Source organism: Octopus bimaculoides, chromosome 10, assembly GCF_001194135.2.
Source record: "Octopus bimaculoides isolate UCB-OBI-ISO-001 chromosome 10, ASM119413v2, whole genome shotgun sequence".
NCBI classification, from domain to species: Eukaryota; Metazoa; Mollusca; class Cephalopoda; order Octopoda; family Octopodidae; genus Octopus; species Octopus bimaculoides.
In genome coordinates this window covers 47,962,674-47,980,917 of record NC_068990.1, presented here as the reverse complement: position 1 = coordinate 47,980,917, position 18,244 = coordinate 47,962,674, and the positions used below count along the sequence as shown (strand labels likewise).

At 38.4% G+C, this 18,244-nt stretch overlaps 2 protein-coding genes across 5 annotated transcripts in view; one reads left to right on the top strand and one right to left on the bottom strand.

Annotated features, from left to right (window-relative positions):
* LOC106882190 (organic cation transporter protein) overlaps positions 1-18,244 on the bottom strand; it is a 137,470-nt gene that overhangs the window by 1,742 nt on the left and 117,484 nt on the right. The window lies entirely within an intron of this gene.
* Positions 1-18,244, top strand: part of LOC106868908 (organic cation transporter protein) — an 86,204-nt gene that overhangs the window by 53,281 nt on the left and 14,679 nt on the right. For all 3 annotated transcript variants that reach the window (XM_014914368.2, XM_052971173.1, XM_052971172.1), the window contains 2 exons: positions 9,135-9,316; positions 15,391-15,542. In XM_014914368.2, coding sequence (XP_014769854.1) covers positions 9,135-9,316; positions 15,391-15,542 — 334 coding nt within the window. The remainder of the gene's footprint in view (positions 1-9,134; positions 9,317-15,390; positions 15,543-18,244) is intronic.

Here is an 18,244-nt window from a genome sequence, read left to right as displayed (position 1 = left end):
TATATATATATATATATAATCTATATCAGCTACCTCTGATGAGCAGAGGGTTATATAATTGGATTGTTACCTAACGCTTCATTCTACCCCTAGTGTGAAACCAATTGGTAAGATCAGCCATGATGGATATATAATACTGTACACTTTGGATAATATATATATATATATATATATATATATATATGTCTTAATTTATATTAACTTTGCTTTGTACTAATAATGATATATGGCACCCACACCAATAGTGGTAACAATAACTAACCAGTTAACCTAAGACAACTTATCTATATTTATTGCTATCTATACTAACACTGCTGTACTAATGGAGGTAGCAAGTGTAACATGAACAATGGTGGATTAAATATGAAGACAGCTGTTATGTCATATCTGGCAAATGCTCATTACAACCTTCTTTACATATACCAATAGCCATAGTTTCCCCTTCATGTTACCTCCTGATTCCCCACACATTCCCTTAGAGTTAGCACTGTCAGTGTAGGTACATTGAATGGTAGGTCTGGTGAGATTGTTGAGATGCTTGAAAGGAGATGTACTGATGTGTGCTGCATCCAAGAAGTTTGGTGAAAGGGAGCTTCAGCCAGGTTCCTCACTGACAAAAGGCATAGGTATAAATTCTTCTGGGAGGGCAACAGTGATGGGGTAGGAGGTGTTAGTATACTTCTATCAGAGAAATGGATAAATAAGGTGATTGAAGCACTCAGAATATGTTATGCTTAGATTAGTTATGGTGAATAGCACAGCAACAATCATCTCAGCCTATGCCCCACAATTGGGTCTGCCAAATGATCAAAAGGACTGCTTTTATGACACTATTTTGCCGGTCACTTCGAAGATAAATGACAGTGACCTTATCTTCATGGCTGGTATTTCAGTAGGCATGTTGGGCAGCACCTATGTGTCTTTCATGGGGTGCATAGGGGCCATGGAATTGGTTCTTCAAATGAGGAAGGAAAAAAGGTTGTTAGAGTTCAGTGTTTCAAATAACCTAATGATCTGCAACACCAACTTCTGAAAGCCTGCCAGTCACCTGGTAATCTATAAATCCAGTAACCATTCTAGCCAGATTAACTACATTCTCACTGGAGAAAGGATTCATGGTTGCTCTTTATTGCAAAGACTTTCCTTGGTGAAGAATGTACCCTTCAACATAGATTACTCATTAGTAACTTCAAACTACAGGCACGAAGGAACCCAAGAAGCAAGCCAGTTTGGAAAAGAAAGATCTGAAAACTTAAGGATCCTTTGAATAGTCAGAGGTTTAGGGACTTCTTAAATGAATCATTTGATGACAAGGAGGAGGAGTTACAGACTTGTAATATAGAAGATAACTGGAAGTTCCTGTGAGACAACTTACTGAGAGCCACAAACCAAATTTGTGGGTGGTGTGAAGTCCCAACCAGACCTAGGATGACATGGTGGTGGAACACTGTAGTTGATAGGGCCATTAGAGCAAAGAAACAAGCTTAGAGGGACTGGAAGGGTGAAGTAGCAAGGAGCTATATCATGCAGTTAGAAAGGAAGCTAGGAAGCAGGAATTTAAGACAGGTTGCCCCTGGGATTTTCACTATGCTGATGACTTTGTTCTCATACCTAAATCACTACCAGAACTAGAGAAGAAATTTCAGTTGTGGAAACAGAGTTTAGAATCGAAGGGCCTAAGAGTTAACCTAGCAAAAGCCAAAGTAGAAAAGCAAACAAATCATAAACGCTTTTAGGTAGATGGCCTTGCTCAATCTGTAGGAAAGGCATATGTAGAAATTCCATAAGACGTAGCTGATGCAAGCTATGGGTATATAGGAGGTGCAGCAATATTAGAGGTTAACTGGGAAAAGAGTTTTTGTGTATGGAAGGTGCACAGGTACAAAAAACACTAAAAATGTACAGAAAATAGATTTCATCAAATGCCAGAAGGGTAAGCTAGAGGTAGTCGATAGCTTCCTTTATCTAGGTGACCAGGTCAGTAGTGGAGGTGCATGCTCCAAGAACATAACTGCGAGAATAAGAATACACTGGGCAAAGTTCAGAGAGTTCCCACCTCTGTAGGTAACAAAAGGCTTCTCTCTCAGAGCGAAAGGCAAACTGTATGATTCCTGTGGATGAACAGCTATGCTACACAGCAGTGAAACATGGACTGTGACCACTGAGGTCATGTGTAGGCTTGAAAGAAATGAAACTAGCATGCTTCACTGGATGTGCAATTGAGAGAAAAGTTGGGCATAAGAGACATCAGATGTGGTGTGCAAGAGAGACTACTGCACTGGTATGGTCATGTGATGCAAGGTTTGTTGGGTAAAGAAGTGCCAATCTCTAACTGGAGAGAACCTGTGGAAGAGGTAGACCTAGGAAGACATGGGATGAGTTGGTGAAGCATGATCTTCAAATGTTGCACCTCACGGAGGCACTGACTAGTGACCGAGACCTTTGGCAATATATTGTGCTTGAGAAGACCTGTCAAGCCAAGTAAAATTGTAGTCATGGCTGATGCTAGTGATAACTAGCACCTGTGCCAGTGGCATGTAAAACCATCTATCAAGCGTTAGGCCTCACAGAAGCAATATGGTCGATGCTGGTGTCATGTAAGTAGCATCCGTGCCAGTGGCACGTAATAAGCACCCTTTGAGTGTTGGGCCTCATGGAGGCAATGTGGCCAATGCCACTGTCATGTAACTAGCATCCGTGCTGGTGTCATGCAACTAGTACCTGTTCCAATGGTACGTAAGAAGCACGTTTGAGTATTGGGTTTCACAGAAACAATGACAAATGACCGAGATCTTCAGCAACATGCTGTGCTTGAATAGAAGACCTATTAGGCCAAGTGATATCATAGTCATGGCAGATTCTGGTGTCACACAACTGTCACCCATGCTGGTGACACGTAAAAGTGCCCATTATATTCTCAGAGTGGTTGGCATTAGGAAGAGCATCCAGCCATAGAAACTATGCCAAATCAGACTGGAGTGTGGTACAGTCCCTTAGCTTGCTAACTCTGGTCAAAACCATTCAACCCATACCAGCATGGACAATGGATGTTAAATGATGATGATGATATATATATGCATGTATATATGTATGAATATGTGTGTGTATATGTGTGTGTGTGTTTATATATATATATATATATATATATATATATATTTCTTTATTAGTCACACAGGACTGAACGCAGAAGGGACAATACAATTTGGAACTTTTCTTTTCAAAAGAGAAAAAAAAATATTATCAAGTGGGATGGAAAGCGTTTGATACATGTAAACAGCAAAATAAGGGGGAGTAAAAATTTAAAACAGATTAGGTTTATCTGTGGAAAGAAAAGCCTACGTAAAAGACCACGGTAACCTCAGGCAGGGAAAGAAAAACTTGAGAGCAAAGCGCTCTCTCTCTCTCTCTCTCTCTCTCTCTCTTTCTCTCTTGGATTTACAGGATCATGCTCAAAGTGGTTTCGTCATTCATGCATACATCTTTACTACATTCACCCACCTTTTATAGAAACTTCCATAAGACAAAACTTCCCTCTCTATTCTCACCTTCCTTTTCAAGTGGTACTTGAAAAGGTTGATGAACAATTGGCCAGAGAGGAAAGTGTTTGTCTCTAAACCTTTCACATGAGTTCCCCACACACATTCTTTCACCATAGCCATCAGTATAATGGAAACTACCTTGCCTTCCCAGTTAAAAGAAGGTGGTGGGGCAATATTCATGATAGACTTGGCCGATAACCGAATTCGTCCCACATGTGACAGCAGCTGTTCAACATAAGCCTACAGGTCTGAAATGGTTGGACACTGCACAAGTACATGCAGAACGGTTTCATCGCTCTGACCGCATCTCAGGCAAGTTGGTCTGGTGTTTCTCAAATCATGCCTATAGAGCTTATCCCAAACAGGCAATGCCTCCCAATAGCCCTGGTAGGCCAGGGATCTCTGGCGATTGTCCATAGGTCCCAGCCTGAAAGTAGTCCTGAAGAGGTGCATCAGGTGTTCCTCGTCGACGCCCAGATTCTCCTCAAGAATGTTGTCGTACCTTCACTCTACTAATCCTCTATAGAATGCCTTCATGGAATTGAAGTTGTACAAGTTTGGTCCCGGACAGCAGAGTTGCTTGAGAACAAGGTGGCACTCACAGTGCCATTCGCCTAGCCTCAATCTCTGTTTGATCCATGACTGCAGTTTGGCCAAAGAGATGAACTGCGAGAAAGCGCATCTCACAAACAGTGACCACACCTGTTCACCATCATCTATGAAGTGCCAGAGATGTTGCAGTTTCAGTGCATGTCTGCACATCATCAACCACGGCATGCCCAGCCCTCCATTTAGCAGGTGTTGACAGCAAATGGATTCCCTAACCATCAGAACACTTCCCTTACACAAAAAGCGGAAGATTATGTGTTCCAGTTTGGTGAGGGTAAGGTCGGGACAAGGTATGACGGTCAGACGGTAATAGATGATGGATGCGATGTACGCATTCGCCACCTCCACCTGGCGTTTTAGGGATAGCTTCCTCTCAGCCCATTGCTGGGTGAGAATAGCCACTTTACTCATTATCTCATCCCAGTACTTCTCCATTTGGAGGTCTGGTCTGAACCAGATGCCAAGCAATTTAACCGGTTCGTCAGTCCAGTGTCTCATGATGGAAACGCTGTTGGATGGCATGGGCTTGATTCTCCAGGTGCTGAGCTGTAAGCCCACTGACTTTTCCGGGTAATTTTTGCTCCTGTTACTGCTTCATATTCTTTTAGTGTTTCACCCACTAGGTAAATGTGCCTGTGGCTCAACACTATAATTGTAACGTCTGCATATGCAGACATGCTCCTCCTGCATCCCAGTTCTCGCAGGATGCCCCTCGGCATTGCCAGCTTCTTCAGTAGTGGCTCTAAAGTCAATACATACAGAAACGACAAGAGGGAGGCATCCTTGATGGACTGAACATGTGATGTTAAATGGTCTAGATAGATGACCAGTTACATGAACTATCGAGTGGATGCCACTGTATAAAGCAGTGATCCAGCTGCAGAAAATAGGACTGAAACCAACTGTCCTAAGGAGAGCCTCCAAGCTTTCAATGGTTGACCCTATCAAAAGCTTTCGATTTGTCCAAATTGATCAGTGCCTCACCCATACCAAGTTCTTTAACTACCCCGCCTATGATGTAGCGCATCAGATGGAGGTTGTCATGGATACTCCTGCCCAGCATGGTGCATGTTTCTACCTTGTTGACCAGTTTCTTGATGACAAGCGTCAACCTGTCGGCTAGCACCTTGGCCAAAATCTTCACTCCCGTTTTGCTGCCAGTTGCAGTAGACTGCTGCCAAGATGCCTCCAAACAAGTCTAGCATATGACAATAAAGTTCGTAGGGCAGACCATCTAAGCCTGGCAACTTGTCTCCTGCACAGCCTGCCATTGCAGCCCGTATGTCTGCGGTTGTGGTGGGTCTTTCACAACATTACACCGCTCTTGCCAAGAGTCATGGCAGACCATGCAGGTAGGCACTAAAGTCCACCCTGCATTTTGACCCACAGTTGTCCCGAACAGTCGGGCAAAGTGCTGTTGAAAGGCCTCACACATCCTTTTGGGCTCGAGTGATTTGTGTCCCTCATCATCTATCAGAGACCCAATGATAGCTTTGTAGCCTTGTTGCATCTTTGCCACTCAAGCCTCTTGGGTGGCTCCAATTCTTTTGTTTCTCAGAGCACACATCCTAGCTCTAACAACACATCCTTTGTGTTTGGTGTTGAAGTGTTGGTCGAGAGCTAACCTCGCCACCAACATGCTGAACACCATGCCACTTCTATGTGCCTCTTCTAATTTCTTAACTGGGTCTCCCTCTGTTCTATTTCGATCTATCGCTAGAGCCTTACTGTACCTAACTTTCTTTAGAGCATACCACCATCTATTGTTGATGATGGCTCCCGTCAGTGCCCTCTTAACTGATATGCTAATCCAGTCTTTGTAAGCCTGTCACACTGTGAACGACATGTTCAGTTTCCAGTAACCGGGACTCTGCTTATGATTCTTTTCTACAAGTCACAAATGTGTGATCTGTGTAGCTCACTATATGAAATTGTGGACAACCTACACAATCCCTATCCATCATCCTACAGAATACTCTATCTAAATATGATCTGGACGACACAATGCAGTTGCTCCATGCTCACATTGGTGCAATCGGGTGGTCCAGTTGGTACCTGTCAGACAATTGGAAACGTCTGAGCAGGTCTTTGAGGCATTTACATCCCCTCCTATTCCTATCTCTACCCACATAGTATAGATGTGTATCCAAGGTAGCATTCCAATCCCCCATTAAAAGTAAAGGTCGAGACATTCCCAGGAAAACCTCTAGATGCTGAAAGAAATCCAGCTGACCTGTTAAGGACGGTGCATAAACTGTTATCTGTTGAAAACCACACTCATTACTGCCATCGACATCCAAGACAATTAGTCTACCCTCTGGCTCTAGGAATATTACTCTTACTTTGAGCTCCAGACTCTTCCGAAAAAGCACCGCGGTACCACCTTCGCTCATTCTCAGCAGACATGGAGAAAAATAAATGTCGAATTGTCCGCCAAACATGTGCTGGAAGGCCCACAAGTTGTAGAGTCTGGTCTCACTGATGGCTATGATATGCACATTCTGTGACTTGAAACAGGTAGCCTTGTTTCCAAGGCAACCCCAAACCACGCACCTTTATACAACCTATTCTAAGCATGATCCTATCAAAAGTTGTGTTTTACACACAAAACGAAAAGGAAAAGAATGAGAGAGCAATTCACTTATTATTTGAAAGTTGGTTGCTCTCCCCATCACAATCTTCTCTCAGGAGGTTTTTGTACATTTTTTTGATTGGTATTTTTGAAATCTCCCTACTGCATCCGGGTAGAGAGATTTCAGTGTGTTTCATGTCATGTGTATGATTTTTATGTGTTGTGGTGGTGTCGTGCATGGATGATTGTTTGTTTTGACATTGTCTTCTGTTATGCTGGTGTTTGACCTAATGTATTGCATTAGGTCTGAATTGTTTGTGTTTATTGCTGTCAACATTGTGGGGCCATTTGCTCTGTTTGATTGCGGCTCTCTTCTTTCCTTTCCCCTTTTTCTTCTCCCACATGTGGCCTTTTGTCATTCTCCTGTATTGCCTTCATCAGACAACATGCCAGAGGAATCAGAAGGGAGGGAAAGGGTATTGGGATCGATTTGTGAGTGTGTTGTTGTTGCTGTTGTTGGTGTTGGTTGATGGTTATTGAGATGTGATGTATGGCTTGTTGGGGATGGGTGGGTGGTTAGTCTTTTTCTTTTTTTCCTCCAGGTTGGATGCTTCTGTAGTTGTTGTTGGTGGTGATAGTGATGGTGTTGGCTCTGTACTTGGTGGCGCTGATGGTGGTATTGTTTGGTTGGTTTGGCTTGTTGGCTGTTGGAGCTCTTTCGTTTGCTTTATCAGTTGTGTGGGTAGCAGTGCTAGTTTGCCTTTCAGTTTTTGGTTTTGTTGTTGTTCCTGTTGTTGTTCTTTTGCTAGTTGGCAGTCTTTTTTGAAATGGTATCTGCTACCACAAAGGTAGCAATGTGGCCATCTGCCTTCAATGGTCACATGTAAGGTTGTGCCATCTGGAAGTTGAATCAAATTTGGGAGATTTTGGATTGTGTCCTGATTTGCTTGAATCAACAAATCCAACCCTTGTCCAATCCAATTTTGCTGTTCCAGGATGGCAATTTCTAAGATGTTGATTTGATCTACAAAATCATAAGAAATGGCTGACACCAGCTATCTTATTTCTATTTCAGGAGGTATGTCTTTCACCCAACAACCGAGGTATGTGGGAATCGTTATAAATTCCCTGCATTCCAGGCTTTTTGTTGAGTGTTCCTTTGCGTGTTCTTCTGTATTAAATCTTACCTCGATCATGGCAAATGTTTTGCCTCTTGCATATGGGCTGTAGACATTTTCTCAACTGTTTCTTGAGTGGCCTGTTCTAATCTTTTATTTTTTGTCTTCAGGTTTTGTAAATAATAGTTTTTATGGAAATGTCTTGCAAAATGCTTTGTGGGGTGTTCAGTTTAATGGTTCTGTCTTTGTATAATTATTGTTTACATTGTAGAAGTTCTTCCTTTGAAAAGGACATTAATTATTTCTTTTGCTTTAAAACAGAAGTAAAATTATTTAGTTTGTCTGTGACACCTTTGTTGGTGGTAGCAGTTTTCGTGTCAGAAGTGATAGTGGTGGTGACAGGAGAAGTGATCGTCATGATTGCACAGCTCATTGTTTTATGGGTGTTTTCATTGTTTCTGTCTTCCATTCTCACTTGTTCAGAAGAAAAGTTTGTGTCAGTATGTGTATCGCTGTTGTTCAAAGGTGTGTGCGTGTGTGACAATGTATCAATGTTTTGATTGTTATTCGAAGTTTTCATTGTTGGCAGTGGTGGAAATTCCAATTCTAATTCAAAGATGGCAATGCTGGCAGTCTTAGAAGGACTGTGCATTTTTCTAGACAGATGAAAAAACTTTTTATGAAATAAAATTTGAAAATTCACCTTTTAAAGGGTAAATTCTCAAGTGAAAGCCTCGCTCGAGGCCATGCTAAAATGTGGCTAGGCACCTTTTTAACAGACATAAATACAGATACGCATAAATAAAACCGAAAAATTACTTGAACTTATGGAGGTCGATGTGACAAACAGCTGATAGGTAGGTAGGTAGGTAGGTAGCTAGGTAGGTAGGTAGGTAAGCAGGCAGGTAGGCAGGCAGGCAAGAAGGAAGGAAGGAAGGAAGTGGGATTAAATAATCCAGGCAGATATCTATAAATTACTCAGTGTTAAATGAATATTGTTAACTATATCCAACAATTAGACACCAATAAATGCAAGTAGAATAAACACCCAAGGTAATTCTTCATGCATGACAAGTTAATCCAAATATTGTTTCAAGAAATTCAGAATACAAGACAGCAAAAATAAGAATGGAGGAAATTATATCTTTAATTGGTGATTACACCATACAATAACAATGATGATAATGCTCTTTCAATGTTTTCTTTAATAGTGTTTTTGCATTTGCGTTTTTTATATTTTTACTTTTTATTAATTTAATTCTTTTCCCCGTTCTTTCATTCTTTTCTATATTACAGATTTACCTTGGATTTCAACAACTCTTGCCTTAATTGGAAAATTTGCTATTTCTTCCAGTTTTGCAATTATCTTTAATCTAACAACAGAATTGTTTCCAACAGTGGTACGGAACTCAGCTTTTGGATTAAGTTCTTCAGTTGGCAGAATAGGCAGTATGTTAGCACCTTACATCATGCTCAGTGTAAGAAGAATTTCTCTCATTAGCAAATTAAATTACTGTTTTGCTCATCTTTCAGTTTCTTTCTTTTCTACTCTCTATTAAATTTGAAGATACTACTTTCAAGTAGTACCTTGAGTGGTTGGCCTTAGGAAGGGCATCCAGCTATAGAAACCAAGCCAAAACAGACTATTGAACTTGATGTGGTTCCTAGTCTTTCTGGTTCCTATCAAGCCATCCAACCCATGCCAGCATGGAAAACGGACGTTAAACGTTGATGATGATGATGACGATTATGATAATACTTTCTGCTTTATGCTTTTGATCAGTGCAGGTGTGGCTGTGTGGTGGAGAAGCTTGCTTCCCAACCATGTGATCTTGGGTTCAGTCCCACTTTGTGGCATCTTAGGCAAATATCTTCTACTATAGCCTCAGGGTAATCAAAGGTTTGCACATGGATTTGGTGAACAGAAACTGAAGGAAGCTCATCGTGTGTGTCTGTGTGTGTGTGTGTGTGTGTGTGTGTGTCTGTGTGTGTGTGCACATGCAGGTGTGTGTGTGTGTGCTCTTGTCTAGATGTTGTGCTGGTTATAGATGAGTATCATCATCATACAAGTGAGTTTGTTCATTTCAAGTCTTCCATAAAAAAAAACATGTTCAGCTATAGGAAAATATGACCTTGCTTGACAACAGGTCAGGGTCAATGACAGGAAGGGCATTTAACCATAGAAAATCTGCCTCAACAAATTCGTTTGAGCCATGCAAGCATGGAAAAAGTGGACATTAAATGATGATGATGATGGCTGGGTTTAGATCATAGTCTTCATTCACCTTTTATAAATCACACCTCTGACTTATCCATTCAGTGTCAATTTATTGAAACAGTTGATTAAAATACAATTTACTGAATTAACCATTGAGTGATAAATGGTTGAAGTAACAATTCATCAAATGATAACAAATATTTAAAATACAGAAAATATATTAATGGAAAAGGTTATATTGTCACATTTTATCAAAATAATTCTTTTATTAAAATAGTACTCTGTGTGTGTGTGTGTGTGTGTGTATTGTGTGTGTGCTTGCACATGTGTAATTGTTATGTTATCAGTCTGAAAATTGATGTACTTTATTAATTGTCTTTTTATGGCCTTTATCGCACCTGGTTTTATATCTGTGATAGTTCAATCAATATTTGAAAGTGGTGCTAATGTATTTACTATTTATAGAAATTAGCAATTTAATAAAATTATAAAAATGACTTATAATCTCACATATTGAACAACTGCACCTAAATTGTTAATATTTTAGTGTCTTCTTGAATTTGATTGTGAAAGGATTTTAAGACACTTTGCAGAATCCCAATACCATATTTTCTGGCATACAAGCTGACGTAGTAAATAGTGTAAAACATCTATTGTAAACATTCAAAAGTGTTAGTATTTTAACAAATCCAGCTTCATATGACATGGAGTTTTGGGATCTCCAAAGTTGTCTGGGTATATAAGTAGACATACCTTTTTTTGGTTGTAAATTTTGGTCTGAAAAGTTCATGCTGGAGAATATGGTATTTTTTAGCACTTTAGTCTATTGCTTGTTTTATCTTTTTATAAAAAATAATCATTTTGATAATATGTAATGAATTCATTTAAAAAAAAATGTATATTTACTGTAATTTATTTAATTGTTGATTCAAGTTATTGTTGATATAAACAGTTATTTTCTGGACTGCTCATAATTTTAACATCCACATTTCCTTGCTCGAATGGGTAAGACAGAATTGATTCAAGCTGATTTTTTTTATGGCCTGATGTGTTTACAGTCACCAGCCCTCATCTATTTCCAAGAATGGTAATATTTCTTCAATGCCAGACATGTTATTACAGAAGACTGGATATGAATGACACTGTTTGTATGACAGTGACACTCATTTACAACTATCATGTAATGTCAAGATGAGGAGACAAATGCACACTCACACACACACACACACAAACACACACACAAACACACACACATACACACACACACACACACACACACACACACACACATAATATGCATCATGTCCCTTTTTACCTCTGTCCTCACTCATTTCTCTTGACCTTGTACCTTCGGAATCCTCTTTTGCACCTCATCATCACTGACATAATTTTAACATCTACATTTCCATGCTCAAATGGGTTAGATGGAATTTGCTGGGGTGGACCTTGCTACTCCAGTTTGGTTACTACCACCCACTCTATTAGAATGTGAGTAGACATGTAGCCCCTCTTCAGCAAAAAACGTGTTCTCTTCTTGCCCTTTCATTCAATCTTTTACTTCTCATCTCCTAACATATAACCACTTTCCTCTACTGTAGCCACTCTCAATATGCTCTCACAGTACATTCTGTAAAGTGGTTAGTGTTAGGAAGGGCATTCAGCCATAGAAACCATGCTGAAGCAAACAATGGAACATAATGCAATCCTTGGACCTAATGGGTTTTGTCAAACCATTCAGCAAATGCCAAAATAGAAGATGGTCATTAAAAGATTATGATGACGATGATGATACACATATATATATGTATCCTCCTCCTCATCCCCCTCATCTTCATCCTCATTTAAGGCCATCTTCCATGCTAGAATGGGTTGGATGGTTAGATAAACCAGATAACTGTGTTGTGCACCAGTGACTGCTTAGGAATGGTTTATACAGCTAGATGTTCTTCCCAATGCTTACCACCTTGAAAGGTTTTAGTCGAACAAATTGACATCAGGACTTATTTTTTAAGCCTAGTACTTATCCTACCAGTCTCTTTCACTGAACCACCAAGTTACAGGGACGTAAACACACCAACACCAGTTGTCGAGTGGTGCTGGGTGGGACAAACACAGAATCAAAGATATACACACATAGATACACGCAAATAGATACACACACACACACATACACACGAGGGGGTGCCGAAAGTTCCTGGTTTTAAGGATATCGCGAAAGACCTGGTTGAAGACTCAATCTTCTGAATTCTTTTACAAGGCTTAGAAAAACTGAAGGACCTTTGCAATAACTGTGAATTTGAGAGGGGAATATATTCAATACAATCATAACTAAATGATCCTCCTGTATTTTCTCTTATCCAAAGCCAGAAACTTTACAGTATCCCCTCATATAAATGAACTCATGAGGATATGCAGCTTGGTGAGAAGATTACAAATAATCTGGTGCATCAAACGAAAATACCTGTTGATATTTATTTTGTCAAGCTGCTTAGTCACTGCTTTGCTTTTCATATGATCAGGAATGCAGGGAACCAGTGACATCCTGTTGGTTATAGCAGCAGACTAATGTTACCAAAACCAGCAGGTAATGGAAGCCCTGGTCTGCAATAATAACAGTCTTCAGTATTTTCATTATTGCCAGCATAATAAAATTGTTATAATGGCAAGGTTATAATAACTGCACTTTTTATCTTGTTTCATGTGACCATACTGGTTCACTGCCTTGAAGAATTTTTTGTTGAATGAATATACTTCAGTATTTATATATTTTTTAAAACTTAGTACTTAGTACTTAGTCTATTAGTTTCTTTTGTCAAACTGCTAAGTTACGGAGACATAAACAAACCAAACCAGTTGCCAAGCAGTGAGCACCTGCATTAGTGTTAGCAGTAGCAGATCTTAGCTATTATTCCAATGCACAGATGCTCATGGCTGATGATGAGTCATATAGCTAGAAACTGAGTCAGTCATGTGATCCAGTCAGCTGCTGAAGGGAGTAGGAGTTCGCTCCCCCTGCTAGCAATATATTGTATGTAAAGGGTGCAGAGCATTGCACCATTAACCAGTTAGCAGAGAATCTGCCTGGGATTAAACTAGTAGTAACATTATATACATACAGAGAGACGGGTGACTTTTTTCAGTGTCTGTCTACCTCAGTGATTCTTAACCTTTTTTTTTTTGTTTTTTTTTTTGCACCCTTTTTTAAATAGTTGTTTTGCCTAACACCCACCTAAGTGGTGAGTGAGGTATCACTTCTAAACTAACTTAACATGGATGAAAATTTATAAATTTTATTCAAATGGAGATCACAATATATGAAGAAAACAAGCAGGACTGCAAACCAAAAAGATAGTATTCAAGACAGAAATACTTTAAAAATTAATTATTTTTGTTCAAACATATTGGCCACAATATATACTTGTCTCTCATTTTATTTTAATAACCATTACTAGCCCACAGGCATATGGCGTAATTGTTCAGAGCGCGGGCTACTAACCCCAAGATCCAAGTTCGATTCCGGGCTGTGACCTGAATAATAATTATAATTATAATAATAATAATAATAATAATAACATCAAAAAAATACCTTAGGAATGAGAACCCAGGTTTGAAATTTCCCAAAGACACCTGATGAAGGCTGGAGGGTATATCAGCCGAAACATTGTGCTAGCAACAAACAAGATGAGGACAAATATCCGTGAAATATAAATAATGTAAATAATTACTAGGTTTATCATGTACAATTACTACTATAGTTAAAATTAAGTAGTTTACGTTACCACATCGTCCTCGAAGCCTAACACCTTCTTCAACATATCGAGTGCCACCTTGATGACGGTATCACCCATATTGAGAACCTCTGGTCTATCAAATCCATTCACAAGGCTTTGGTCGAGCAAGTGGGACTGAACCTGGAACCATGTGGTTGGAAAGCAAACTTCTTGCTACACAGCCACGCTTGTTATGTTGACATAACAGCTCAGAAGATGCATAATATAAAAACCTAACTCTTTTTCCCCTGAATGTTTTATTTCTGCTATGATCGCAAAATCAAGTCAACCTCACTAATATTTCGTTCTATTATTACACTTCCGCATTTGCTACAATTGTATCTTTCCAGTTATGTCTTTACCCATATCCCTACTACTAAGCGTCCATACACTTTCGCACCTGAAGGGAGATAACTCTTCATACACAGTGGTGCGTCACATCTTTTTTTCTTTTAGTATTGGTTTCAAATTTTGGCATTAGGCCAGTCATTTTGTGGGAGGAGGTAAGTCAATTACATCGCCTCCTGTGCTCACTTGGTACTTATCTTATCGATACTCAAAGAATGAATGGCAAAGTCAACCTCTGCAGAATTTGATCTTAACATAAAGACGGGTGAGAGCATTTCATCCAGTGTGCTAGCGATTCTGCCAGTTCGCCACCTTTTCTTTTAAAATAAATTTTTTGAAAGGTGGTGTGCTGGCAGAATGGTTAGCACACTAGATTAAGTGCTGCTAAAATGGTTAGCACACCAGATGAAGTTGCCAAAGTCAACTTTGTCTTTCATACTTTCCGGGTCGATAAAATCTGTTTATCACTGGGGTTGATGTAATCAACTTAGCCCTTTCACCAGAATTGCTGATCTTGTGCCAAAATTTGTAATCAATATTAATTTTCTGAAAGAGAGGACAAACTGTTTATTTGACTATGTTGTTTGAGTATGAGTACTGATATTTCAGCTTTATCTGTTAGCTAAATCAACTTGAGTTGGGAAAATTGTGTGAGAAAGGTCTGTTATATTACTGTCATTGAAGCTTTTAATAAAATGAATCTCTTTAATTTATTTATTCATTTATTGCATTTTTATTCTGTTCATTAACTCCTGTAAATTATATAGGTTATTTTTAAAGTGATGAATTAAAAAAAAATTTAATTATGTTTACTCTTGAATATTTTAAACCATTGAGATATATTGCATGTTCAAACAACATACAGAGCTATACTTCATTCCAAGTATATTAGTTTGTTCTTTTAGCTTTTGGAGTGTTAATAATAATAAAAAAGACATGACACTCCTTTGTGTATGAAAAGTGAATTTTGTGGTGCAAAAAGAGCATGAGTATTCACCTACCACTTATTCAATCAACACTACCACCAAACACATTTCTGTATTCCTAGATTGTTACTTCATAGCTTGCAGCATTATTTATTTCACATTCTTGTGCAACGCACGTAACTTTTCTTGCCAACCCAAACTTTTATGCCGAATGAAAAAAGAAATATACATATATATATATATATATGTTAATTATTTAATGAATATATTGTGCTTCAATCAAATTTCAGGGAAACTATATACCATCCAAATTTGGTCCTTCGTTACCATTTATTATGTTTGGTGTTGTGTCTGTCATAGCTGGATTTTTGTCACTACTTCTTCCTGAGACAAAAGGTCAGAATTTGCCAGAAACAATAAAAGATGGAGAATTAATGGGAAGGTATGTATAATAATTTGTAATTTAGTGATCCGAAAACACTTTCTCTTATTACACTAACCCTTTCTCTCTCTCTCTCTCTCTCTCTCTCTCTCTCTCTCTCTCTCTCTCTCTCTCCCTTCCTGCCTGCCTGTCTGTCTGTTTCTCAACTCCATTTTCCACAGTAATTCAGGCATCATGATATAACATAATTCCTCTGAATTCTATCTCTCTTATGCTTACTTCAACTTCTTGGAGCTTTCATTTTCTTTTGCATGTGCCTTCTTCTTCTCTATCACTCATATTCTCTTTGTCCACTTTTCTCCCTCTATTTTTCTTTCTATCCTCCTCTCTCTCTCTTCTCCCTCCTCCTCTCCAGTTCACTTTCACCCTCTTCTCATTCATTCTATTTTTCTTTCATCTTACATTGTCTAACTTCACATTGCTAAGTGCAATAACTACTAAGCCGTTCATGGAGAGTTACTTGTAATAGACTAGCGTCCTCTCCAGAAATCAAGCTTCTTACCATACTGCCATGCTGTGTGGTAAGAAGCTTGACTCCACACCACATGGTTTCAGGTTCAGTTCCACTGTGTGGTACCTTGAGCAAGTATCTTCTACTATAGTCCCAGGCTAACCAAAGCCTTGTGGGTGAATTTGGTAGATGAAAACCGATAGAATCCTGAAGTATATATATATATATATATATATATATATATATATATATATATATATATATATATATATATATATATATATATATGCAATGGCTTCTTTCAATTTCCATTTACCAAATTGTGTGTGTGTCTTTGTGTTTGACCCCAACACCACTTGCCAACTAGTGTTGGTTTCTTTACATTTCTATAACTTAGCAGTTTGGCAAGGGAGACCAATAAAATAAACACCAAGCTTAAAAAAGTACTGGGGTCAGTTTGTTCAACTAAACCCTTGAAGGCAGTGCCCCAGCATGGTTGTAGTCTGGTGACTAAAAGAGCTGAAAAATAAAAGGTAAAAAGGTTCACCTGTTGTAACGAAGGAACTAGTACACTTTTAAAAACAATAACTGGTATGCACCGTGTATGGCACAGCATGTTGGGTTAGGCTGAATGAGGTGCAGTTGTGGCTTTGGAGTAAATGTAGTGTCAGCTAGTTTACTTGCTTTCTTCAAAGGACATATAATAGTAGAATATTTTTGATTTGATTATCACCAGTGTAATGAAAATATATACTACAGTTGGATTGAGAGATGGGAAAATAGGAAGTTCCAAATACAAAATATTTATTTATCTTTAACAAAAAATGTTTTGTTATTGTGAATGATAGAAAAGAAAATATTTAAGCCAAATGAATCAGTTCTGTGATTTGCGTGAGATCTTGTATGTCAATAAGAAGACTAGCCATAAATGGTGTAGATTCAAACAGCTAACTGGCTTAAGGTATGCTATGATCACTATCGTTATTGCATTCTGTAGCTATTGTTGAATGCCATAACTTCCTGCAGCCATCATTTTGGCTGTCACATAGTCACTGACAAGTTAGCTGATAAACAAACTATATATAACTAATGTCTTTCAAAGAAAAAGCACCAAAGATACAATTGTTCATGATGCACTGCTTCTACTAGAGATTTTGAATAATCAGTTCTTTTCTGACGTCATAAATAGAGGACTATGTCTGTTTAGGATGAAGGGCAAGAGTGAGTTGACAGCTCATGGCTAAGTATGATCATAAATATTGTCATATGTATCCCTTTTCCTCAGGGAGGGAAGAGATTAGGAGTAGTAAATTGGATATAAAGTAACTGTCTATAAAAAGAGGTTGGGTAGGGGAAGACTAAATCATAATGTTAATTACCAGTTAAAGGGACAAGACACTAATAAAACCTAGGATGTTAATACAGAGGAAATTTTATTTTGGGGTACTATGGGTGATTGTTTATAAACAATGTTGTTATGTTGTATAAAAATAAAATTTAAGATTATCAAAAATGATATAACCAAGATAGGTAAAATGTGTGTATATATCAATTATCAACATTTAAAAAAGAAAGATTACATAGAATCAGTTTAATACTCATTTATATACTTAATTAATTACTTATTAGATGGTTTCTATAAAGATTGCTCAGGGCATTTACTTGTGGAATGCTGGAAAGATAAACATGCTATCTATATATTAATTATAAGGCAAGAATCAGAAAAAAATAAAGATGTGTACAGATACACATACATATTTATATATGTGCACACATGCTAGCATACACATACACAAATATTTGTACATTTATATGGATATAGCATAACCATCTAGCATAGACTGAAAAGTATCTATTTACAAACAAGAAAAATAACAATTTATAAGGGATAAGAGGTTAATAGGTTATGCACATGTATGCATATCTTCTACGTATGTGGGAAATTCTGTCTGTGGGTGTGCTTGCAGAGTTGTTAGCTAACTCCTACATTGTTTTATTGATTTTGATAAAACTTGACACATGAGTAGAACTCATGTCTGGAAACCTCATTGCATACTTAGATTGTTGAAAAAAATCGATAATAGGGCTCCTGGAAGGGATCCTTATATATATTTATTGCCCACAGGGAGCTAAACATAGAGGAGACAAGCAAGGACAGACAAAGGGATTAAGTCGATTACATCGATCCCAGTGCATAACTGGTACTTATTTAATCGACCTCGAAAGGATGAAAGGCAAAGTCAACCTCAGA